Source organism: Rhinoderma darwinii, chromosome 7 (assembly GCF_050947455.1).
Source record: "Rhinoderma darwinii isolate aRhiDar2 chromosome 7, aRhiDar2.hap1, whole genome shotgun sequence".
Taxonomy (NCBI): Eukaryota; Metazoa; Chordata; class Amphibia; order Anura; family Rhinodermatidae; genus Rhinoderma; species Rhinoderma darwinii.
This window is the reverse complement of record NC_134693.1, coordinates 28,763,390-28,791,135: the sequence shown is the minus strand read 5'-3', so window position 1 is coordinate 28,791,135 and position 27,746 is coordinate 28,763,390. Positions and strand designations below refer to the sequence as shown.

General features: G+C 42.0%; 1 protein-coding gene across 2 annotated transcripts in view; it reads left to right on the top strand.

The window, feature by feature from the left end:
- Positions 1–27,746, top strand: part of COP1 (COP1 E3 ubiquitin ligase) — a 177,742-nt gene that overhangs the window by 53,030 nt on the left and 96,966 nt on the right. For both annotated transcript variants that reach the window (XM_075833074.1, XM_075833072.1), the window contains 2 exons: positions 1,459–1,573; positions 7,083–7,218. In XM_075833074.1, the coding sequence (XP_075689189.1) occupies positions 1,459–1,573; positions 7,083–7,218 (251 nt within the window). The remainder of the gene's footprint in view (positions 1–1,458; positions 1,574–7,082; positions 7,219–27,746) is intronic.

Sequence of the window (27,746 nt, the reverse complement as noted above, 5' to 3'; positions counted from 1 at the left end):
CACAATAGACTGACACTTCCTGTTCTGTAGGGATCACTTCTCAGCAGTCCTCTCATTATCATCACAGGCAGAATTGCAATGACAGGTAACACCTCTATCAATGTAACACAGGATCCACTATTGACAATAGGTGACGGACACAGCTCCCCTCCTCCTCTCCCCTCACTGCACAGGTCACCGAGCATGCCCAGAAAAATCTCTAATAGAAGTAAGAGGTCTCCTCTTGTTGTGGCTGCTGTAAAGCATATCTCTAAATGCATATATATAAATGTTTATAACTTAAAGAGGCTCTGTCACCAGATTTTCAAACCCCTATCTCGTATTTCAGCAGATCGGCGCTGCAATGTAGATTACAGTAATGTTGTTTTTTTTTTTCAAAAACGAGCATTTTTGGCCAAGTTATGACCATTTTTATATTTATGCAAATGAGCCTTTCTTAAGTACAACTGGGCGTGTTTAAAGTGAAGTCCAAGTGGGCGTGTATTGTGTATGTACATCTGGGCGTTTTTTCTGTTGTGAGTTATAGAGCCAGGGTTCTTTCTATTCTTAAATTTTTTTTATACGCCAGTCTTAATCTAAAGAAAGTGGGAGTAAGATGCACGTAATTTATTAAAAGGCGCATATATATAATATGCACATCTCTGTTAGAGAATCAAATCTATGGGAGCTGGCATAGATTTGCACTATAACTTGCACCAGTTTTCTGGCGTAAATTGATAGTAAAATTATTGGCCCCTGCTAATAAGCCCCACCCACTTAAAAAAAAAAAAAAAAAAAAGTGGCGGAAAAGTTGCTTAATGTTTGCCCCAATGTGTTTGTTCCTTTTTTTTTTTTTTTGTATTGGGGACACCCCTTCTTCCTGTATTGTCTGTATACACAGTACAGCATGGTGTATGCGCTCTATGGCAGCCTAGACCATTACACTCTGCATGAAGTACACCCCCCTCCCCTAGAGACCAAGGAGTGGCAGGGGAGCTGCATACAGAGCCTGCTCTGTATTTAGTGTCACAATCCTGCCTTATCTAGGCCACCGGCAGTACAGTAAAGCTGTCATTAACTCATCCATCCTCTAATGATGTGATGACTCTTTTTATCCTGTCCCAGTCTATGCAGCAAATCTGACCTGAGCTACAGCCTATTGTGACTGCTTGTGCAGCCAATGTGAAAACTTTACTTTTCTTCTTTGGAACCCTTAGGGACAAAATGCACGAAAATAGTTTTTGCACGTCTAATTTTCAATTATGTAAGGGGCCCTGAAATTATTCATGAACTATGTTGACCACCATGTGACAATTGTTTTATATTTTTTATATAATTAGTAGTTGGGCTATTTGTGTCGGGTCAAGTTGAGTAGAGAAAGTCAAACTTGATGTTCTGGTCATCGTTGCCCTCATGGACATCTATGACTTTTCAGCCGCAGTATACGGATATCCTAATATTTCCCTATCTTATATGCAGACAAAAAAACAGCCGTGGTATAACAGTACGCTGGCCTCCCGTCGGAAACGCCTCACAGCACATTTTGAAGACTTGGAGCAGTGCTACTTCTCTACAAGAATGGCGCGCGTGTCCGGTAAGAGCATGCTGATATTCGGCTTATGTGCATTATTCTGTGAAGACCCATCTGAAGCTTCATCTAATATCACCTGCCAAATACTTTTGATCTTTCCCAAACAAGGAATCCGTAGTCTCACATGAAATGAACTTTGGCACCGTAAGCATTGGGTTAAGTTCTCTTTAAGGATAACCTGTCGGAAGTTTTGGTGACTCTGGGTCCAGATGCTGAGACTTCACCAATTGCTAGAAAGAAGAAGCAGAAGCCCTCAGATGAGCATTGTGCCATTTGCCATTCATTGCCTTTGTCTACTTCTCCTGCTGAGTTAGCAGTGTGCGGGCTATAGACTTTAACTACTCTGCTCGACTCTCCCAGGAAAGGTAAAAGCTGCTCTGAAGGGGCACACCACAATCGGTGGGAGGCTCAGCATTTGGACCCTCACCATTTAAAGCGTGTAACATGTCAGAAGTTATGTAAAATGACAGTGACCCTGTAAAACCTCCTTACTCCTACTGACCAGCTCCTTGTTTTCAATTCTTATATGCTGTTAAGCTGTAGATGTGAAGCACAGAAAAGCTTTAGGACACGTTGCAGTTTAGGGGTGCAATGTTTTATTAAGGGCTTATTCACATTAACGCGGGGAAGCTGACGTGAAAAAACGGCAGTTTTTCACGTCCGAGTTTCACCTGTGCGGGACCTGTTTTCATGGATCCCCATAGACTTGAGTCTATGGAGGGACCCGTGAAAATGGAAGAAAATAGGACATGTTCCATTTCACAACGGCCGTGTGAACGGCCCTATTGAAATACATGCGTCCATGTGACGTCTGTCCCACGGACATATTCAACTTTCCTGAGAATAAGCCCTAAGAGGTGGTACATTTTTCTGCTTCGTTGCTGAGACGATCAGTATACACCCACTATTAGCTAATCATCACAAGTCATTATTATTATTATTGTATTTGTAAAATAAACCTAAACCGTTCTCCGCTGGACAGTGACATCTGCTGGAGTAAGAGGTATAAGCCAACTGATAGAAATAAGCATTGTAGCCAAACCAGGAACACCATTAACTTTCTATTTTTCATAATTTCAGTCCATTTATGTGTCTCTTGTAACACTTGGTATGTGTGTTACTGTTCCCCACTGCTCTGTGTAGTGTTACAGCTGGAAGTTGTATTGCCCTCTGTAAGGATTAAGCAGAGCCCACCGCTGCCTGATCCAGCTCTTCTGGACACTGCGTGCTTTCAGTAACCTCGGGTAATGTGATCAGGATGTGGATGTAGCAGAACATGGGAGCTAATGCTTTGTACTTCCAGTCTAACAGGTGCTCCAGTGCATACATAATCCTGTATTTTTCCCCGTCATTGTTTGCGCACGGACTACTTTATCATATCTATTCCCGGACACTTTTCTGTTTTCAATTTCTCTGCTTGCAAAGCTGAATGGGGAGCGGATTCTTATAAAGCCGCCGCTGGCCGCACATCTGTGCTGATGCCGTCTATTAAGTACAGAGCTGCCTTTGAACTACAGGCGGATTTGCAGGAATCGTCTCATTGATTTATGTACATGATCAGAGCTGAAGATTTCTTGGCAAACAGGTGCTGGACACATACGCAAGTTCCGACGTCTGTGGATTATTTTCCGGAGTTTTAGTGACTTTTAGAAGTGCTTAAACAGCAGTTAACAGTAATAGGTTTAGTTTTTAATACTGTACTGAAGGGGATGGAGCGAAGAAACTTCAGATCTTTCTGTACTGCAACCGAGGCTTAAATGCAAGAATCCTGTCAGACTGACCACCGTTACTGGGGCAAACTGAAGACAAATTCATAGAATCCCATTAAACAAAAGGAGTTGCCACAGCATCAGATTAAGAAATGGGGCATTCAAATATTTTTTATTTGTCCTGTAACTGTTTTGGGGATTATGGTATTAGAATGTGCTCTTATTTGCTCACCACTGGGACCCCCACCAACTGCTGAATTTTTCTTGTGATCGGTGGGGGGCAGACAAAGCAATGGTCTTGAAATGATCGCCTACGGAGATGGGAAAACTCTCTATTAAGGACCTTAAATGCTGTAGAAAGAACAGACCATACTACTCGTTTTAAGGGTTATAGTATATGAGATTAAAAAAAATCCCTCTTGTCCGTGGGCTCTGGTATTCACTTGAGTGCAATACAGACTCAACCCATAGACAACGGCGATCGTTTTTCTGGGGGTGGGGGCACATCTTTTTTTTTTTTTTTATCTTAAAGGGTTTTCTCATCCGAGACATTTGACATATCTACAGGATTACAGGAATTACAGAAACAGCATAGCTCGCTGAGCTACGCTGTTTCCCTAACTCCCATAGTAGTGATTGGCAGTTACGGAAGCAGCGTAGCATGCGAGCTACGCTGTTTCCGTAACTACCATTCAGTTCTATGGGTTTGGGGGGCCTGTTCTAGAGATAGGTGCCAGAGGTGGGACCCGCATCTGACATTTATGACACATCCTGTAGATAGGTCATAAATGTCTCTGATGGGAAAACCCATTTAAGGCCCTTTTAGACGGGCCAATGATTAGGCAAACTAGTATTCATATGATCATTTGTTCCCGATCATTATTCTGTATAAAGAGGGCAACGATCAGCTGATGAACGGGGAAAGGCTCATTCATCGGCTGATCATATAGTTTATGCAGCAATAAATATTATCATTGCCGACTGCTCATCTACCAGTGTGAATGTGGAGAAGTGCTGCCGACATGATGGGGATGTAGAGGGACCAATCATTGCTCCGTTTAAGGTCTGCTTCACACACACAATTTCTGGGAATTTAAACTGCATCAAAAACCACTTCTAAAAATGCTAGTGTTTTTTCAAATGTAACATGCGTTTTTTTTTAGTTTGCTTTTTTTTTGGTGGGATTTTCATTGTTATTTAGATTTTATTTTTTTTTCTGGCATTTTTGAAGTCCTATAGGGAAGCCTATGAGAAAAACGCCAGAGCATGCTGCGATTTCAAAGGAAAAAACCCCGCAGCTGACCACAAAGTTGCCTCAAATGGCACAAATAAAAGCGCAGTTGTATGTAGTACATTTGATATTTTACTATAAACTTTAATGTAAAATCTGGTCTCACAAAAAAAAAAGCCACGAAAACCCTCCAAAACGTAGCAAAACGCTGTGTGTAAATCCAGCCTAAAGGGGCCAATGAGTGCCGATCGACAAGCTGTATTGTTGATTGGCACTCGTTTTAAAAAATGGGAGGCAGAGAAAGCGGCTTTTGCAGCGTTTCTTTGCCTGCATCGCTCAATGGCCACGGCCAAAAAACGCGGCAAAGACTTGCAGGCAGGTCAAAATCTGCTTCAAAATTCCTGGAGGAATTTTGAGCCATAAGCCTTTGCCTCAATCAATGAAATCTTGTCTCGTTATAATAAAAGGGAGTCTGTCGCCACAATTTCACCTCCCATACCCCATATGTTGCCAGAGTCAGATCTTCGTAAACCATAAAAAAGTACTTTAATTCATCCGGGTGCCATATGCAAAGGAGTCCTGCAACCCAGGAAGTGTCCTGCATTATAAGAAGAAACCACGTAGCATGCAGGACACTTCTTGGGTTGCTGGACTCTTCAGTGCTTATTTGCATATGGCACCCGGATGAATGAAAGTACTTTTTTATGGTTTACGATGGGCTGACCTGGGCAACATCGATATGTTTGAAAAACTATTATTCTTCCCAATATAGCGACATTAGCGATTTGGGAGGTGAAAATGTGACGACAGACTCCCCTTTAAACACTGCAATTGTTAAATTCCTTTTAATCCAGCATCAAATAGTTCATAAAATTGGATAATGTGACACTTGTTTCCTGCCCAGAACTGCAATATAATGTGAAAATCCACAAGACCAGAAGACTGATCAGAGAGAGACATTTAGGAAATTCATCCGATTAAGAATTGTTAGAATAGCATGTTTTTGTTTGCTTTACTTTTCTATATCCCCAAATATCTCATATTGTGGCAGCGGTCAGGTTTAATTGAGGCTAAATGTAAATGGTCACTGTCTTTTCAACAAATTTATGCTTCTATTTATGGAAAATTAATCTTTAGTATCGAAAAATTGATCGGGTCACTGGGAGTCTCTTCTTTCTAATTTTCTGACCGCCGCCTCTTGTCAAGTGAAATCCGTGTCTAGCTGCCGAGGCGGATTACAGGAAGTGGGACGGGTCTTTGCTGGTGTAAGCGGTCTCCCGTATACTACATACAGCCTGTGCATATTCATTTACATGTTACAGCCTAGTGAGTAAGTAGACCAGCTCTCCTATCTCTGCACTGCATCAATTCCCAGGTAGTTTTTACTACAAGTCCTGTTTATGAAAACATGTGTGATTGTGTAATCCAATGCATCATGGGAGTGAAGGACAAGGTAGTGTCAGCAAATATAGTGCTGGCAGACCACCCACTTAAACTGAGTGGATGGCAAGAAAACGCGCAGTCTGCGGAAAAATAACGCCATATTCTCCAGGAACCGTTTTAACACGACATATGACATCAGTGCTGCAACCCATGCCTTTATTTTCAGTTTTTTTGGAATTACCCGGAATGCTTTTAAGGCATTTTACTGACCTTTTACAGCCCCTTGAATTATATTGTCTGCAGAGTCTGGGATCCATTTGGTTTTGTTCAGTAAAAAAAATAAAAAATGAAAAATAGAAATATATTTACTCCACTATTATGACCGGTTCCCATCAAATGACATACGTTTCTCATACTTTTAAAGATATTTTCCTGATGATTAACTGATTATTAATCATATATTAACTTGTATAACCTATAAGAGCATTGCATATTGATCTGTCATCTTTGGTTTTGTTCTGTACTATGTGGTGTGCAGCGACCATTCAGCGAGGTTGTGTAGCAGTTACTACACCGCACCTGGTCAAGAGTGGTGAGCCAAAGCCCTTCGCTCAAGGCATCGATGAGGGTCATAATGATCAGAGATTGACGTTTTCTTTGAAGCCTTTCTTAATAGGGGTATCCTCATTTGAAGTGTGTCATTAAAGGGTTGTTCCGGAATCAACAATTATCCCCTACTTAGAATATAGGTGATAATTGTCTGATCACTGGGACCCCCACCGAACATGAGAAAGGGGGTGCGACCCTCTAGTTCTTCCTCGCAGCATCCTTGTGGTGAGAGAGCTTGAATCTTGAAAGGATCAGCAGTCGAGCACGCCCTCGCCATTCAATGTCTATGGGACTGACGTGGACAGCTGAGCCCTATACTTGGCTGTTTCCGTCTTTCCTATAGTGTTTTATTAGAGCGGCCGCACATGTGCTTGACAGCCGCTCCATTCAATGTTCTCGTCGCTGCGATTGAGCAGTGGGGATCAACTGGGAGATTAGGACCCCCGTTCTTGAGATCGGTGGGTGTGTGAATACCCCTTTAACCATTTCCTGTTTATCTGGCTTGTAAAAGATATAAAATGTGTAAACTTTGTTTTGTGGTTTGAGTTCACATTTCGGCTCCTTTCTCTCTCCTCGGCAGATGACAGTCGGACAGTGAGTCAGTTGGATGAGTTTCAGGAGTGTTTATCCAAATTCACCCGCTATAATTCTGTGCGTCCTCTCGCCACCCTCTCCTATGCCAGTGATCTGTATAATGGCTCCAGCATTGTATCCAGGTAAGTGTCTGTTCTACTCCCTAGAGTTGAAGGCTACATGGTAGACTATAAGCATCTGAATGTCATTTCAGTGAAGTAGTTCTTGATTTTTCTGGACCTTGTTTGTGGCTGCGACTGGGTTAAATTTCCCTGTTTCTTTAAACCCATTCGAAATGAAATAAGCCGCAGAATCCCATTTAAGAACTTTTTTATGTCTTAAGTGAGATCGGTGCAGTGATTTGTCACTTGCTCGCAGCAATGCATCGGCAGAATGACAGATTTATCACTGTTTAGATGCCATTGGATTTTATTTAGAGATTTATTATTGCAGCATAGAAATTTTTCTCCTATGATGTATATCTTCGTTCAGTTGTCAGCGCTGTCTGTTGTTCTGGCAGAAGACACTTGGTGGCGCCCTTGGCTCATATTACTGTCCTGTTTTGGCAACAGAAGTCATCAGTCCAAAACTGCACCTAGACAGAGTTTTTTTTCTTCCTTCTAGACAAGGGCTTTTTTTTTTTTTTTTTTTATGCAAAGCGTTCAGACTGGATGTAGAATTGTATTTTTGGGATTTATTTTGCCCAAAAAAAAGAGGCACTTTTTAGAAACTTTTAGAAAATTTTGTGTTTGACCCAATGTGCCTTTATGGGGCTTGAGAGAAGAAGTGAGCCCTAACACCTGTATGTATTCTTAGTAGTATAATAAAATGAACAATATGTACTCGTCTGTAGTGCGTGCTGAATGTGCGAACGTGAACTGGTGTAAATCTTGTGCCGAGGCGGCTTTTTAGTCCTAAACCGCCAGGGTGATAAAATATGAACACACTTTTCTACCCTAGACCACCAAAGCTACTGACAATCACTCCTCCACGAGTATTTTTATTTTTTTTAAATATTTGTTTTATTTGCATTTTCAAAGTGACATTACAGTAAGGCCCCATGCACACGAATCTGCTTTTGCGGCCGCAATTCCCCCGAAAATCCACGGGAGAATTGTGGCCCAATTCATTCCTATGGGGCCATGCACACGACCGTGGTCCGGGCTCATTGAAAATAATGGCCGCGGCCATATGCAAAGCCCGCGATTTGCGGGCGGCTCGCGGCTGTCACTCCGTGGCCGGCCGACCCGGAAATCACGGCCGTGCACATAGCTATGGTCGTGTACATGGCTACGGTCGTGTGCATGAGTCCTTAGGCCTTATTCACACGGTCGTGTTCGGTCTGTGAGATACGGACCGTATTTTGGCAGTATTTCTCGGACCGAACACAGTTCCGGGTCCCGGGCTCCTAGCATCATAATTATCTATGATGTTAGGAGTCTGTCCCTGCCTCCCTGCAGGAATACTGTGCCATACTCAAAACATGATTACAGTATGGGACCGTATTGCCGTGGGGAGGCAGTAACTCAAAGCATCATAGATAACTATACTGCTAGCAGCTCGGCTCCCTGAACGGTTCGGTCCGGGAAATATGGCCGACATATGATCTATATCTCACGGATGAAACACGGGCGTGTGAATAAGGTCTTATGCTTTGATAACACTTCTGTCATGGCTTCCTGAGTCATCACAGATTGTAAGGATCTTGGGCTCTGTTCACATTTGCATCGTGGCTTCCGTTCATAACAGAAGCCAAAATGCTCCGGCTGGTCTGTCGTATAGCAGATATCACTAGTGGCCTATAGACCTCATTGTTCATGCAGCACGATTTTATTTTGTCAAAATCATGGAATCTAAATCAGCTGTGAACGTAATCTTACTGAGTTACAAAGTATCCATCCGTTTTCCGCGTGTTGTTTTTTTTTTGGAGCATAGAACAGAACAGCATGCAATTCTATTTTGGCTATCAGACTAATAAAAATCTGACTGACCGAAAAGAACTCGCACAAGTGCAAAATCTCAGAGTGACCGAAGGTGCACAGTAAGGAATTACCAAGAACTCAAGCGCAGAATAACAGACATATTGACAAAAGGCAAAAAATTAACTTCGGCAAGTTGAACAAAACACATGTCCAAAAATTACCTTAGATTATGAGGTCAAACAGAATACAAGGCAGATGAAAAGAAACGTACCAACCGGTTAGTGGAAAAATAATCTAAAATGACAAACAAGGAAACCTTTGCCACTCTAGGGTGAGGGTAATGCTTCCCTCATTAGTCATGTTAGGTTATTCTAGATTGTCACATGGAGGGCTGCCAGTGTGTGCTGAAGTTGTAGCATGTAGTGCCACATGGGAATTCAGTAGGAGCCCAGCAAGGGAAGGAGCAGTCCAAATAGTCCATCGAGTAGGACAGAAGACAAATCCAGTTGGTGCTCATTGTTGGTGTGTCCAGGTCTGGAGAATCAGACACTTGCAATTCTTTTAGGAGTATTCGCAGATCTGTGGGAAATCTCAGTATAGAGTAAGTGAGTTTGTAATCAATGAAAATGGGATGGGAACCACCATCTTATGGTATTACCCTTTAGCAGGCTTTGTAGTGATTGTCAAAAGTGTGTGAGTCCTTGGGACAATATCAGACCACGGCTTTATTATATGTCCGGAACATATTATCTGTCAGGTATCACTCTGTAAAGTTATTACGGTAACCTGGCTGCACAGGAGGAAAGTCACTGGCAGGGCTCTGTTCAATCATATGAGGAGGGTTTGTCTGAGTTGTTGGGACTTTAATTGACCGCAGGTAACTAATGAAGAAAAAGACGAAATGCACGGCGCCATATAGTGCAGGTCACCAAAACATGAGTAGTGAAATGATTAGAGGTAATCGCATACGCTCACCTATAGTGGTTGTGCGACCTCAGGAACAACTCTGATGTAGGCAGAGAGGTACATATGAAAGGCAGCTGCGGCTTGGTCCCAACTGGTAGCAAACCGATACCGCAATGAAACAACACACATTTTAGAGGTTCAAGAAATAGACCATAAGATGGCGCTGCTGACATCAAACGTAATCCAGACAGTAGTAATATAATAGGCAATTTATTGTACCTACGAGTTTCAGTGCTGCACTAGTACCTTCATTGGCCTGATGAAGATGCTAGTGCAGCATTGAAACGCGAAGGCCCAAAATAAATTGCCTATTATACTGTCTGGATTACGTTTGATGTCAGCAGCGCCATCTTATGGTCTATTCCTTGAACCTCAAAAATGTGTGCTTAATTGACTCGTGTCTTTAGGGAACACTTAAGGTGGTTGTGCTTAGCCCTTAAAAACTCTATGTTGAAGCTAAAGTGGTCAATGCCATTCAGGCTCCGTGTTACCACACAATGCCGACAATCACCCTAATGAGCTCATCTGTAGCGTGAAAGGCATAGGAGTGTAAGGGCCTGTTCACATCACCGTTCATTTTTGTTCCGTCGGAGGTTTCCGTCGGGTGAACCCCGCAACGGAAAGTGAAAGCACAGCTTCCGTTTCAGTCACCATTGATCTCAAAGGTGACGGAAAACATCGCTAATGGTTTCCGTTCGTCCCCATTCTGGCAGGTTTCCGGTTTTCCGATGGAATCAATAGCGTAGTCGACGGCGCTATTGATTCCGTCGGAAAACCGGAAACCTGCCGGAATGGTGACGAACGGAAACAATTAGAGATGTTTTCCATCACCATTGAGATCAATGGTGACTTAAACGGAAGCTGTGCTTTCACTTTCCGTTGCGGGGTTCACCCGGATTGGAAAACAAACGGTGATGTGAACAGGCCCTTACAGGGGTAAGTCTTGGGCATAGTAAGCAAGCGATTTGAGGCACACCTAACAAGGACCTTTGCTCTAGGGCTAGGTGAATGTCAGACACGTCAGACACGTGGTATTGACCGTTCATCATCTTGCAGACCTCCCAAACCACGTATTGTTTTGGTAGGTTAAAGGTTTTCCGAGCTTATGAAAAAAACACAGAAAAGTATCTGTATGTGCCACCATAATGCAGAAGTAGTTATTATTCTTTACCCATCTATTTACAGCACCTTTTGTTTTCATGCTGCCAAGGCTTGCTGTTGGCGAGATTACGATGTGAAAGACTATGGATTCCTCTCCCTTTTCACAGACATTGCTTATATTTACAACTGCCTGCATGCACCTTTTATACAAGGTGTAAGGTAGTTCTGTAAATACTCACTATCTGCTATTGAGACACAGCTCTGCTATTCTGCTTCTAGACTTTGCACCATCTGCTGCCCAGCATGTGAACCATGATCCCTCCAGAAAAAGGAAGGGGGAGAGGAGCAAGCAGTGGAGATAAGATGTCCTATGGTACACGGAGGTGGGAGAGGGGAGATAACCACGTGTTCAGTGTACGGGAGGACACACAAGCAGGAGATAAACACAAGGAGCATGGTTACGTGGCTGCATGTGGAAATAACTCCGGAATGCTTTTACCTATCCAAGCGATTCTGAGTTTTTCTCGTGACACATTGGACTTTATGTTACTGGCAAAATTTGCTCGATACGTTCAGTTTTTAATTGTGAAAAACACAAAAATTTTACGGAAAAATGCAAAAATATGTATTTTTCTCAGTTTAAATGTATCTGCTTGTAAGACAGGCAGTTATACCACACATAATTGTTGCTAATTAACATCCCCCATATGTCTACTTTAGTTTGGCATAGTTTTTTGAACATCCTTTTATTTTTCTAGGACGTTACAAGGCTTAGAACTTTAGCAGCAATCTCTCACATATTCAAGAAAATTTCAAAAGGACATTTTTGCAGGGGCCAGTTCAGATGTGAAGTGGCTTTGAGGGCCTTATATATTAGAAACCCCCAATAAGTCACCCCATTTTAAAAACTGCACCACTCAAAGTATTCAACACAGCATTTAGAAAGTTTCTTAACCCTTTAAATGTTTCACAGGAATTAAAGCAAAGTAGAGGTGAAATTTACAAATTTCGTGTTTTGTTTTTTTTTGCAGAAATTCATATTTAATCCATTTTTTTTTTGTAAAACAGAAAGATTTACCAGAAAAATGCAACTCAATATTTATTGCCCAGATTCTGCAGTTTTTAGAAATATCCCACATGTGGCCGTAGCGTGCTACTGGACTGAAGCACCGGCCTCCGAAGCAAAGGAACACCTGGTGGATTTTGGGGCCTTATTTTTATTAGAATATATTTTAGGCACCATGTCAGGTTTGAAGGGCTCTTGCGGTGCCAAAACAGTGGAAATCCCCCAAAAGTGACCCCATTTGGGAAACTACACACCTCAAGGAAACTATCTAGGGGTATAGTGAGCATTTTGACCGCACAGATTTTTTACAGAAATCATTGGAAGTAGGCCGTAAAATCAAAATTTTTTTCAAAGAAAATGTAGGTTTAGCGATTTTTTTATTTTTTATTTTTCTAATTTCCACAAGGACTAAAGGAGAAAAAGCACCGCAAAATTTGTAAAGCAATATGTTTGGGCCCTCCGCTTCCTGGTTCCCTAATTTTAGTGCCTTGATAATTCGCCTCTTGAAACAGAAGAAATGTTCCAATCGGGCTGCACAACTGCATATTTTTTATTTCCTGACTTATGGAAGCCTTAAGTAATTTTATTTTTTCATAGACGTAGTTGTATGAGGGCTGTTTTTTTGCGGGACGAGCTGTAGTTTTTATTGGTACCATTTTGGGGTACATACGACTTTATGATCACCTTTTATCCTATTTTTTGGGAGGCCAGATAACCAAAAAAACGCAATTCTGCCATAGTTTTTTTTTTTTTATACAGCGTTCACCATGCGTTATAAATTACATGTTACCTTTATTCTGCGGGTCAGTACGATTCAGGCGATACCTAATTTATAGCACTTTTTTATGTTTTACAACGTTTTGCACAATAAAATTACTTTTGTAAAAAGAATGGATTTTTTTCTGTCACCAAGTTGTGATAACCCATAACTTTTTAGTCGACTAAGCTGTATGAGGGCTTGTTTTTTGCGAGACGAGCTATAGTTTTTATAGGTACCATTTTTGGATACGTGCGACTTTTTGATTACTTTTTATTCCAATGTTTGTAGGGCAAAGTGACCAAAAAGAAACTCTGGTATAGTTTTTTTTACTGGGTTTTCTTTTATGCTGTTCACCACGTGCAATAAATAATATAATATTTTTATACCTCAGGTCGTTACGGTCGCGGCGATATTAAATACGTATGGTTTATTATTATTTTTTTCAATAATAAAGGACTTGATAAGGGATCAGGGCGATTGTTTTATTTTATTACTTGAAAGTTTTTTATTATGTTTTCAAACTTTTTTATTTTCACATTTTTGACACTTTTTTTTTTTTACTGTTTTTTTTCAAGGCCCACTAGGGGACTTGAATGTCCAACTGTCAGATTAGTTTTTTCTAATACATTGCGCTACCTACATAGTGCAATGTATTAGAGCTTTCGATCGCTGCATCGAAGGGGTTAATGGCAGGGATCGGAGCTAGCTCTGGTTCCTGCCATTACAGGTGAATGTCAGCTGTAACATACAGCTGACTTCCTCCGCTGATGACACCGGATCAGCTCCTGAGCCGGCGCCATCTTGCCGGTGGCTATGGAAGCCGATCAGGCTCCACCGCCGGGCGGGGGCTGGAAGTTTTCAGTGCTAGGCAGACCGGGAGGCCAGTATTAGGCCTCCGGTTGCCATTGCAGCCAACGGAACCCCGGCAATATCGTTGCTGGGGTTCCGATGAGCTGCAAACACCTTAAATGCAGCGATCGCGTTTGAGCGCTGCATTTAAGGGATTAATGGCTTGGATCGAAGCGAATTTCGGTCCCCGCCATTACAGCCGGATGTCAGCTGTAAGATAGCGCTGACATCCCGCGATGATGGCAGCGGCTCAGCTTCTGAGCCGGTGCCAACTTTTTGGCGTATGGATACGGCAAAATGCTGGAAGGGGTTAAGATATTTTTGTATGTCATCACTCCTTTGGTGCACTGTACATCTGCAGCTCAAATGTCTAATTTCAGTGGTCCCAAATAAGCATTGCCATTCCCTTGTCACGTGGTCCATTAATTCTATGGTGGAGACAGTTAGGAAAAAGTAGGTGACCACTTTCCTTCACACACACTGTATTTTCATCATACCCTGCTTTTGCTATTTGTTAACCAGCAGTGGGTGGTAGATTGTGAAGCAGATTATGAAGACACAGCAGAACAGACCTCCTAGGACATCATCTGGTGGGTAAAATAATTCCGCAAGATTAGAACCTCTAGCGTTCCAGACCAAGTCATTAGGGCTCATTCAGACGACCATAATACTCATCTGTGTGCTGTGCGTTGAAATAACTCAGCACATGGACCCATTGATTTCATTGGGGCTATCCAGATATGCGTGAGTTTTCACGCAGCGAGTGTCCGTTGTGTGAAACTTACTGCATCTCCTATATTAATGCGTTTTCACGCTCCAGTCATTGAAGTCTATGGCCACGGACAGCACACGGACAGCACACGGACAGCACACGGACGACAACATCCGTGTACTGTCTGTTTAGCAGAGACATAAATGTGAAAGAAATTAAGTGCTTGCAAGTACGTGATAAAACGCATGCCACAGGCAAAGCACACCCATGCCAATACACGGACAAATATAGGAAAAATGCTGCTTTTTTTTATGTGCGCAAATCGGACACTCTTGTTTGAATGTAACCTAAGGGTTGTTTTCCTTGAGTTGTCGGCTCATTCAGATAGTCTTTACTTTCCCAGAATTGCAGCTAATGAGTGACGACTCAGCAGGATCATTTCATCTACAGGTTTTCATGTCCAGTACATCATTTTTCAGAGATATCTGCACTGTAAACCGGCCTCAATGGTTAAGTCAATACTTCTAAAGTAAGTAAGTTTGGCAGTAGCCAGCAGAAAGCTTCCTGGTGTTTGAGTTTGTGTCAGGAGCCTTTGATGTATCCAACCTTGATCTCCCACGGAAAGTGTAGGGTCAGCACTGAAGTTGCAGATGTGACGAGCAGAGATTTATTTGCAAGAAAAGGAATCAATGTTGCATCTTAACAAGAATTGTCTCCTTGTGTACGACTGCCACTCGTAGATGTTTTAGGCCTCTTTCCCACGACAGGGTTTCCTGGCCGGATGCCGGCCGTTCATAAATCGGCCGGCACCCGGCTGCATTAGGAATAATAGACCCCTAATGGGGCTATTCACATGACCGATTTTTTGACCGCCTGGAAAACCGGCCGTCAAAAAATAGGACATGCTCTATCTTCGGCCGGGTACCCGGCCGCCCGGCTCCCATAGAAGTCTATGGGGCCGGGTAATACACGGCCATCACCGGGATGTGTCCCGAGTGATGGCCGGGTTTTCCGGCGCTTGCGCTCTATCTCCTCCTCCTCACAGCGGCGAGTGCATGTGAGGAGGAGGAGTTGATGCCATTCTGACGAATGGCTGTGCGCTGTACACGGTGTGGCAGGGCCGGGGTGTACAGCAGGTGGAAGGGAGCGCTGCGCTGGCTCCCTTCCCCTGCTTGTTTTAAAAGCGCCCTGGCCCGGCGACACCTTCGATGGCGCCGCTAGCAGCTGCTGCGGCTGCTACTACTGTAGCGACGCCACTATAGCAGAGCAGGGAGGTATCGCCCCCCCTCTGCTATGTGCTAACCGCACTTTAGCTCCTTGAAGGAGCGGAATCCCAGTGTTTTCGGGGATTCTGCTCCTGGACAGAGCGCTTGATGTCTCTGTCCATATCTGGGCAGTGACATCAGGGGAAACTCCTGAAGCGGAATCCCCGAACACATGGGGATTCCCCTTCAGGAGTTGCCGCTGATGTCACTGTCCAGATCTGCCCGGCCCGGCACGGATGCAAAACTTTATGCAAACCGGCCGGGCAGAATGGCCGATTTTACCGGCCGGCACTCGGGCTCGGGCGCGACCCGGTCGTGTGAATCCCGCCTTATTCTGCTAATAAGTTCCCATCTGTCATTGCCCTACTCTGCGTTCTTGCCTTGTTAGTACAGTAAAGAATATGTACGGTATGTATACAGCTGTGTCCTCCCTTAACTTCTCTCTGAACCGGACATATCCCAAGATGTTCAACAAATGTGCAAAATGTATACCTCCAATGGATGACATCCCTCGCCTATAGACTCCAATGTTAGGAGAGAAAAAAAAAAGCTTATTTATTTACACTGAATGGCACAAAATTTTATTAAATTGGTGCGATGTCAAATTGCTTTTCTTGAATTACATTAAGTTATACAACGGGTGGACACGTCTGTATACCATGTTTTATACAGGATTGCTAACAAATGAATGGAAATGTTTCACATCTTTGTCAAGCCAAAGAGTGTGATGTTGTTTCCTGCAATTGTCTTTAATAGAACCGATAAATACACCACATAAGAATGTGTATAAATAGTTGAGAACTTGCTTTATTGTACAAATACATCAATAAAAACATACAAATTTGATAAAAATAGAGGAGGAAGAAGACCATAAGGAAGGGTGGTAGAACTGAGGGGATCTAGAAGTAATGCAAACATATATTGGAGAATTAAACTTTTCCAATGTGTTCAAATGCTCACCACCCCCACTGATGACCGGTATACAGCTGCATAGCATATGCATAGATAACACAGATACATATCAGAGCCAGGGATAATACAGCATAAGGACAATAAATAGAATACCAACCACAGCCTATCACCAGGCCCCAACGTACGTTTCACCCAAAGCTTCGTCCGAGGGATGCCGTGATAGAGGATCACATGTTGTTTATGTAAGGACTGACCAATCAAAAAGTACCAATTAATACAACACACCTGACTTATGATACCTGATGGTATTAGGTGCCGCACCTATTCTATTCCGTCAGCGCCATTTTATCCAACAGGCTCTGTTTAGCGAAGATGGCGCCGTGTATAGGGAGATGTGTGTGTATATGGTCACACTTCTGGGTGTATTTGGTGCGCATCCTGACACAACGTGCGTCATAACGCTAGAGGGGCGTATCTTATGAGGCGTTAGTCCGTTGAGCCAATGACTGTTGGAAAGGTGCGGCAAGTGCTACAAGTCAGAAGGGCGAGTGTGATAGATCGGAACATAATAGAACTATTAGGATATAATGTATTGAATACATGAGACATATTTAATTTGCAAAAGAGATGCACTAATTACATAATAAGATAAATATATATATATATTCTAAACAATGACACATATCAATGTCAACTTGCAAAAAAAAAAGAAGTGAAAAAAGTCAAACAATTTACTTTAATGGGACAGATTTACTATTGTTGTGCCAGAATTCTGGCCCAAGTTGTTGGTTTTTTTTTGGCTGCAAATCCATTTAGACAATTTTATTATTGATCTGCGCCAACGGGAGTTGATGTTTGCACCTTACTAGACACTCTTCAAAAGTGTCCAGAACAGAAGACGTGGCTTAGCAGAAAAGGGTCATTACTTAAAATGCACCAACGTGCATCAAAAGTTTTCTTTACGTTTCTAGAGACTCTGATTCCATCTAAAACTTACCCCAACGCCGATGCCACAGCCCTGGTGGCTTCACTGTAAGTCAATGTCCGGCCCTTTAACGTTTAGGAGAACTATTTTTTTGCATTCTTTTTCCCAGGAGCACTGCCCTACCAGCTGGATCTACACAAATAAATTCAGTACCTTGCAAGAGACCGTACACATGGCATCTCACGCAAGGAACTAGGACCCTACTCCGTACTGATGAGGAGCAACAACTCTGAACCAGTGCAGTCAACAATGCAGTAGATGTGGGTGGCGCTGTCCGGTCATCTACTTGGCAAACAGTAATGTTAAAGAATAATTTAACAGTATTTACCAAATTGTCATTGAAGCTTCCTTTTTAAAGTGGTTTTCCACCATACGGGATGAACTGGATCTCTCGGGACTTTTTAAAAGTCTACATTGATTACAGTCTACAGTGTTTTGGTTTGTAGAGTTTTTGGGTCTAGTGTTTTTTGTTTTTTTTTTTCATGAACGCAGCATTTTTGGTTATGGCAGGGTTTTTTTTCTGGCATTTTTCCCGTAGGTATCTTCTTTATAGGACTTGAAACTGCCAGAAATAACATATGTACACAATGCTGCAAAATTTAAAAAAATTGCACCATGGCGTTTTTCACAAGTGTTAAAAAAAAAAAAAAAAAAAAAAAAAGACCGTAAAAGCTGAAAAAAAATGTGTGAGATCAGCCTAAGATATATCCACATCATCCTCCTTTATTTTCAGTGCAAAGTCTGTGGAGAGATTTACTGAAATTCTCAAACTGCTCGGCATACTTAGAAGTGAAAGCTCCTGTTCACGGATGAGTGTACTTATAATAATGTGTTTGTAGGATTCTGAGAACAGGACGTTACCGGTACAGACACATTATATTTTTATAAAAGCTGCACAAATTTACCAAGTCTTTTTACCGGAAAGTTAATGATGAACTTTGTGGCTTCCGAGCGATACCTTTTACATATTGTATAGGCAGAGAGAGGGGGATAATGGCCTTGTGCTCTGTTACCGGTGGTTCTCGCTGCTTAGAAAGATAACCAGTGACATCTTGCTTAAAGGGGATAAACTTCAGGCTTTAAGCCGGCAAATCATTTCTAATGTCTTGTTTCCGCATGCTTACTGATCAGAAATATCTGTCTGGGACTCGCTTGGTAATTGTCCAGTCATGTGGAGTACATTTGCCTTTTAGGTTCCATCCTCATTAGTGAAGATCAGGTTATTTTTTTGGCCTCTGCCTTCAGAGAATATATAATTATTCTGTCTCGTATACTTTTATTAATGTAATTATTTGAATGGACTTTAACTTTCACATGTATCGGTGGTATACAATTTTTTTTATCGAGGAGGCACCTTTTTTTCTTGAGAATGATGTTACATGAGTTGTCACTTAATCGCCATGAACCGCTCTTGAGATCATTGGGGGCCCTAGAGGTTAGACCCCAAACATCACATTTTTGGAGCATTATTTGGTTTAGAGACCCGCTGAATTTTAAGTGAAAAAGACAATTAAAAAATGTCTCCTCCAGAAGGCACAAAACTTTGAAGAATTGGACATGGACTTATAGTGTAGCCACCGGGGCTGTGGCGTCGGCGTTAGGGTCAGTTTTCGGTGGAGTTCCGAGTCTGAAGAATGTACAGACGCTGGCTTCAAAATAAAAATATTAAATGATATATATCAAATATATTTAATGTATATCTTGTTGCATATTTACTTTTATAGGAATTATGAAAGACTTTAGAAAAGTTATATTAATCTAAGGTTCCTATTTATTAAAGATAATCACTAGACCGTCCTATAGAGAATCGGTTTTCAGATTTCCTTTTGTTCTCTCCTCTCCCTTACTTTCAGTATCTTCATGCTTCTGCTCCAAGGGCCTTAGTTAAAATGTCTTAATTTGTACAGCACATGCTTCACTTATGTGCACAGAGCTGTTTTAACATTTTGGTGGGCCCAGTGTAAAAGTTTCTTGACTGACCCCCCCCCCCCTGAATAGTCTGGGCTATAGCCCTGTGATCGAGCTGTAAGTACCGGTGCTGTAGTGTCCTGTACTTATCACGCGGTCTGCTGCGCAACCCTTCTCACATCCCAAATTTCCTTCTCCCTCCTCGGCGCTTAGCTGGCGTGGTGGCGCAACGCCACTTCAGCGCTTGGCTCAGAACAAGCTGATGTCACACCTCCTAGCCGCGAGGAAAATTCAGTGTCCCTGACAACTGGGAACGCTACATAGTGTTTAGCAGCGCTACAGTGAGCCACACACTGCTGAACAGAACTACATGAGGGAGAATGGCCAGACCGACCCAGAAGGGGAGAAGGAAGACAGACAACCAACGAAGGTGAAGGACACAAGGGCTATCAGGGGACATACACAAAGGAAGACCAACATCGCTGCCAGTTTCCCCACTGTGTCTGGTTGTCTACCCCCAAATCCCCCTATAAAAGTTTTCATCTGTGTCTGCGTCCAGAATACGCAAACAGAGTGGAAAACTGTCGCGCAGCCACGGGGCCCGGAGCAGGTTCGCCATTTACCCTATAGTTAGAGCAGCCATGACTGGGCGTCCCTGCATTCATCTCGGAACTGCTAGAGAGAACAGGAAGACTGTATTAAGGCAAGTTCTTATAGCAGTTAGACTTATTCATAGTTTTCCCCCCTCATTCTGCACTCAATACCCCATAATGACCAAGTGAAAACAGAATTTTAGAAATGTTTGCAAATTTATTAAAAATTAAAAACGTAAAATTTCATTTGAGAGGATCCGCAAAGAAGAATGGCATAAAATCCCCAAATCCAAGTGTGTAACCTTTGTGGCATCATACCCAAGAAGACTGGAGGCTGTTATCACTGCCAAAGGGGCTGCAACAAAGTACTGAAAGACTTATGTCAATGCAATATTTTAGTTTACTTTCAATAAATTAGCAAAGATTACTAATATTCTTTTTTCACTTTGTCATTATGGGGTATTGAGTGCAGAATGATATGGAAAAACTTGAACTATATTTCTATTTTAGCACAAGGCCCCAACATAACAAAATGTGAAAAAATTTAAAGGGTCTGAAGACTTTCCAAATGTATTGTACATATATAGATGCATAAAATGGAAACACTGGTTTTCTCATTTTTTTTCTTACAATATTACCAAATATACAGGGTGGGCCATTTATATGGATACACCTAAATAAAATGGGAATGGTTGGTGATATTAACTTCCTGTTTGTGGCACATTAGTATATGGGAGGGGGGAAACTTTTCAAGCTGGGTGTTGACCATGGCGGCCATTTTGAAGTCGGCTATTTTGTATCCAACTTTAGTTTTTTCAATGGGAAGAGGGTCATGTGACACATCAAACGTTACTTTATTCTTTCATGAGTTATTTACAAGTTTCTGACCACTTATAAAATGTGTTCAAAGTGCTGCCCATTGTGTTGGATTGTCAATGCAACCCTCTTCTCCCACTCTTCACACACTGATAGCAACACCGCAGAAGAAATGCTAGCACAGGCTTCCAGTATCCGTAGTTTCAGTTGCTGCACATCTCGTATCTTCACAGCATAGACAATTGCCTTCAGATGACCCCAAAGATAAAAGTCTAAGGGGGTCAGATCGGGAGGCATTTCTTCTGCGGTGTTGCTATCAGTGTGTTACTTGTAAATAACTCATGAAAGAATAAAGTAACGTTAATACCAAGCACACCATTGTTTTTCTTGTGAAATTCTCGATAAGTTTGATGTGTCACATGACCCTCTTCCCATTGAAAAAACTAAAGTTGGATACAAAATGGCCGACTTCAAAATGGCCGCCATGGTCAACACCCAGCTTGAAAAGTTTCCCCCCTCCCATATACTAATGTGCCACAAACAGGAAGTTAATATCACCAACCATTCCCATTTTATTTAGGTGTATCCATATAAATGGCCCACCCTGTATGTATATATATATATATATCAGACAACCCGGCTTATACATGAGCTATTAATGAAGGAGTTTGGTCATACAGTGGAATAATAGAGGAGTTGTAAGTTTGACCTACCGACTACACAGCCCTGGTAGCATCTATACTGTAGGTGGCGCTAGATAGACCGTTTGCTTTCCTCTGGGTAAGAGCTATTTTGCATACTTTTACCCAGGGAGCATTGCCCTAAAGACTCCCTACCAGTGGGATCTCCGCAAGGAGAATCAGGACCTTCCAAGTGAAGAAACACATGAAATGGTTATTTGAGGTGTTAAAGAATTGATTTTCCACTTCAGTTTTATCCTGTTGCGTAGAGGTTCCGCAATGGAAAGGAGCATTTATGTAAATTTTAAGTCATAAATCAGTCTGAACTATGAGATGTTAAAAGAAATGATTATTCAAATTTATTCCACCTAAGTTATGAGAGTACAAAGTACCAGTATATGTTAAAGAGCCCAAGGTGGACTGATCACTTTCAGCAGCTCTCGGTTTGCAGTTCCCAGTAGAGCAGAGGACATTCAGTTCCTAGTCTTTCATGTCCTTTCTTTCATATCCTTTCGCCCACAGTCAGGGCAAAGTCACAGACAGCGTATCTCCACAGGGGGGACAACTTCGAATTTGCCCTGTATAGGACAACGGTGCCTTAGGGACAGAGCTGTATTAATCACATATGTGCTGGGTCACCTCTCAAGGCTAAGCCCCACATAGTCATGTACTCAGGGTCACCAGTCTCCACTTCTGGATATGAATAGAGGGCAAAAACAAAAGCCAACTCTCCAGGTTACGTATTCCTCAGGTAGAAAGTATTTCTGCATGTATGATTTCCACAAGCAATATATGTCCCAGCTCGGATAGCAGCTGTGCAGGGAAAGGGATCCCTTCTATAAACCGAGTCACAAGCTGCGGAGATGCCTGCAACATGGGAGGTCATAACTGGAGCTGCTAGAATATTATACAAATTAGCAGATCCTAATCTGTTGCACTTACAGGTCGGCTTTTTCCGTGTCGCATCTTGGCTGAAAAAACGCTATTGACTGTTGCAGTTTGTCTTTTTTCTTGACGCTATTACTGGGATAGGATAATGAACACAAATGTTGCTGCGGACTTAGAAGGTTAAGATTGAAGGATAGTCCTATTGCAGGGTGAAGATCTCATTAGACTTCAGTTAACTGATATAAGAAAGTAAAGCCGAATGTTTACTTTGATTTTAGGCTACAAATATATGGTGACACTGGCTTCTAGTCGACCAGAGAGATTTATTGTATTACATTAAAGTGCATCTCTATTGAAATAATAAACTTTTTACAGTGCCCTCAGATCATCATGTACAGTACCTCTGTGAAACCCTTCCCAACAAAGTTTAGGCATTTGTTCTGCAGATCTCTCATTTCTATTTAACAGGAAGTTCTTAAATTGGTTTTCCATGTTACAGATTCAGTTGGCCTGCACTCCGGTCACAGTCACTAGTTCTACAAGCCTGCTAGCTCACATTACACATACCTCTGCTCCCCCTCTCAAACAGCAGATGCTGCTGTAATCACAGGACTTCATTAAAGGAGTACTTATTTTGTTATGTTAGCACTTCCCCCTACCTGCAGCCAGCTTTTTAAATATCATGGGAAAGCTCCTTTAATTAGCAAGTTCCCTCTACAGTCTCTTAAACCGCTTGTAATTTCCTGCTTGGGTATGGCAAGTTTAAGCTATTTTAGGTAGCCCTGTCCCTCCTACCTCTGGATCACTGGAGATGCGCTCTGTAACAATATACATCTAACTGCAACACAACCGTCAACAAAGGTTGCTGACAATCATATGCAGCAAAAGTTGTGGGATTATTGTGCAGGTTTTTAGGTTGGTTACACAGGGTAATTCTTACACTATGAGTGAACCTCGTGTGGGTCGAACGACCACTTTACATTTAGTGGGTGCAACTGCGCCATCTAGTGTAGCTTTTATAGGGCATCATACTGATGCCCTGATCAGAAATGAGCATTTTCCTGCAAACCAGTTTTCTCTCAATGACCTGAACTGCTGCCAAAAATATATATTTACTAAAAATCACGCAAACCTCAGTTGAGGCTATGGTTGACCAAACCGTATGTCATCCCGCAGTTTTGGATCTTGCCTATAACACTAATGGCTATTGAAATAAATGTGTGGATGTCACAGCCCCCACCTGTGTTATAACCATCCCTATCTAGGTAATAGTTGCCTTTTTTTAATTTTTCTGTTAATTTGGATTATTACTGGCTGTTTTGACAATCCACCTGTGTTATAACCATCCCTATCTAGGTAATAGTTGCCTTTTTTAATTTTTCTGTTAATTTGGATTATTACTGGCTGTTTTGACAATATTGGGATCTTTTTTTCGTATTTTCCTATGCATGGACGGTCACCTAGAATTCTTGTAGATAAAACTCATGCACTGTTATAACCACTAAATCATATTTGTGAAAAAGTGGCTTCAGTGTATCATGACAAAATATACCCATCATCAGATCCGCAATATATCACAATAGAATGTCTGCTCCGCAGGGTTATAAACTAAACCAAATGCTTTTCTGCCGTGTCATGGATCTTTTGACATATAATATACATTGCAGTCTTTAACACTGTTTATTTTATTAGACCCCTGTGATAATTTTGAGAAATACTTATCTGGTCTGCTATTGTCAACATACAATATTGCTTCCCAAACATGTCCTTGGTGCTTCTGATATTGGCCAGCAGGTGGCACTGGAAACCTCTGAATAGAAAGTGCTTCATTTCTGACTTGTAATAAAACCATTATGTGCATTCATATGACACACGCATCACCTCCAATATAGTTTAAGGGTTTGTGTTTTTTTTTTGTAGTTTTCAGTTTCTATATATTTTCTTCTTTTGAGCATTGTAGAAATTTAAGTCCTGTGAAATAAGCTTTAAGGCCCCATGCACACGACCGTGATTTTCGTCAAAGTACAGACCCATTCATTTCTATTGCCCACGGACACCTTCCCGTATATTTACAGGAAGGTGTCCGTGCCGTAGAAATGACCCGCAAAAAATAGGACGTCCTATTTTTTGATTCTACGAACCGTGCTCTCATACTTTATAATGGGAGCACGTCCCACAAATGCGGGTGACAGTCTTTGGCCGGCTGTGCCTGTAATCACGGACTGTGTGTACCTTTTAGCAGAGAAACATAATTGCAAAGGTATAAGTTAATGCCCTGTAGCAATGCAAACAAGAGGGCAAGGGCACAATTATTTTTATCACTGTATGAGAAACTGGAGGAGGCAGAACATTTATTTGGGAATTACATTATTCACAAGGAAAAGTAATAGGAAGAACCTAAATACATAACTTTTCAGATGACTTTTTAAAATAGGCTGTCATGTGTGTGCATGAGGAATAACACTATTTTTGACCATTTATATGTATTCTGCATTTTTTAACCGTTTTCCCCTCGGCTGGTTCGGTCTCTAATTCTCTGTGTTTGTCGGATGAGCCGAACGGCTATCATGTCTACTAAACACAGCATACATAGAAGAGGAGAATCCTGTCATCTGTCTATCTACCTCATATCAATATAAGCTGCAGCAGCATGGAGGAGATTATACAGCAGTAATGAGCAGTGTAGCTGTAAATCCAGCACTAGGGTGAGAAAGAAATATTACCAGGAAGCTGCTGCAAGTCTCTATCACTCTCTGCTCTCTCCCACTGGTCTCCTCCCCTCTTCATAGACTTCTATGGACCACTGTAAACTGATCTTTTAGTAAGCTTATCCTGAGGAGAGGGATTAGGCAGTAAATTAAGAGCGAGTGAACAGTTAGGAAGGGGGGGGGGGCTGATAAGTGGAGAAAGAGGCGTTTATCTCCAATAAGATCTATATGACAGAGTTTCTTATATTGGCTTATACTATTGATTTATAGAGTGTATTGAAAAGTTAATAACCATTTTACAACTGCTACCCTAGTACGAAGGCTTGATGCACAGGGGTGTATTGTTCAGCCGCCAAGTTGTACAGAGCTGTATTTTGGCACCCATAGCACTCAGAGGCGCTACTTTACATCTGTATGCCTCAAATTATATATGGAGGCAAACAAGAGTTGTTGTTTTTTTTTTTTTTTTTTGTCTTCTTCATATAGCATCTGACTTGACAAATATTTTGGCATGTTCCATCGGTTTCCGTATTACAGAGAGATTCTTCCCTAATATCATTGCTTCGGGGGGAGAATACCTCCGTAATACATTGCAGTACCGGGGCATCATGTGGCTGCATGTTGACTGCCCCCGGCTCCATAGTCTGCTGCCCCCGGGACTCTGTGTGCAGCTTTACAGGCTTCAGTTCCACCATAAGTGTGTTTATTCTGCTTAGCACAAATACAGACAGGAGTGTAAAATCAAAGCTCACATTCCAGCCACAACCTTACATTTTAGATTTGACCCCACATGACCCCTCTGTTTATTGTATCCATTGATTGTGTTGCTTTGACTGTGGAGCTTTACCCGATATTAAAGGGTATGTCCATCGGTAAACCCTTTTGATCAGTTGTTCTGTACTTCAGTATAGCTCCATGAAGCTCTTGGTATAATGTAGTGTGTTTTGGATGTAAGTAAAGCAAATGCCCATTAGGTCTTTGGTAAAAGCCAAAAATGGAGTGGTCTAAAAATTTGATTCCCTGCTCCAATGAATCTTTTTGCTAATTTCTGTCCTATGGACTACTTTCAGTCTGCCCTATGATTGTTAGTTTTTGACCTGTCTAGTCCTGTCCATTTGGTGTATTTTTTACTAAAAGTGGCACCCGGCTTTGTTAGCTGACCTGCAATACTTTCATATAACACGTTGTGGGTGGTTTTTCTTCTTTGATCAGCAGATTTATTGTTCAGTTACCAGTTGCTTCTAGTTTCTGGATGTAAATCGCCTCCTTGTCTTTTGAAACGCGCTGAGTTGTTGTTCTGCGTTTTTATCAAGTCTTGAATAACGGTTTCTGAGAGCGACGTAAGACAACATATGAGAGAATCTTTAAAGTGCATAAATGATTTAGAGACGTGTAGTCGGTTCCTTCGCACGTCCTTTACGTCTTCTGGCTGGCCAAAGGAGGAATGATCTATACATCAAGTTTTTCAAGTCACAAAGGGAATTCATGAATACATTTTATAGATCCTTAGGTCAAGTTCTCAAAATTTTCTGTATGAATATGGAATACTCCTTCATTATTAGGCGAATCAATATGGATATGTGGAAAGAAGAAAATCATGTACCATTAAAGTGCTTGTCCCATGAAAAATGTCTATCACCTATACACGGGCACGATCGCTATGGGTCCGACCGCTGGAACCCCCCGTGATCTTGAGATCTAGGATCCCGTGTGTACCGTTGGAACGGAGTGGCGGTCACGCGTGTACATTACCGACATTTACTGATACGATAATGAAACAAATAATTCATATATTTAGTATTTTTATACCCATGGCATTTCACCAAATCTCTGCTGTGTTCTCCAGCCAGGTCCTCTGCAGTAATACCTCACAGTCACACACACGCTCTCTGAGTTATGATCCAGATTCTTTCTTCAGTGCAGCCCCATTAGTTGCCAACCGGCCGTCGTTGCTCCTTCCATCACCGTAACTTATGGCTCTACCACCCTGCTAGACAGGAATAGCTGTGGACATGGGAGTAGAATTACCCGCAGCTCCACTTTCTCCAGCCAGGCATGTTGTCTTAAGAGGGAATTCGAGTTACTTTTAAGCCTGTTCAGCCCCCCCCCCCCCCTTCCTCCTTCAATGTCATTATTCTTCTTCACACCCTGAGCCACTACTAAATCAGCCTCACTGCAATGACGTGTCATAGGAAGCTAATGGAGCATTTCAGCCATGGCACTGGAGGAGTGGAAATGTTACATAAAAATAAAGACTGCGTAAGATCGCGAACAGACAATTATGTTGTATAGCGCTGACCTTCAGGGATCGTCACAACACTGGGGAATGCAACCATGCCTGTCACCGCTGAGATTGAGTTGGCACCATGCACAAATCTACAATTACCAGTGCTGCAATAATAAATGCAGGAATTCTGCCCATGGACCTGGGCACGCACCTATCAAGGTCTTTATCTAGGTTTCTCTCAATCTTAAAGGGTATTTTGGTTTTAGAAACAAAACATTTGTCATGGTATTTTCGAATAGTCTCTGTATTGGAG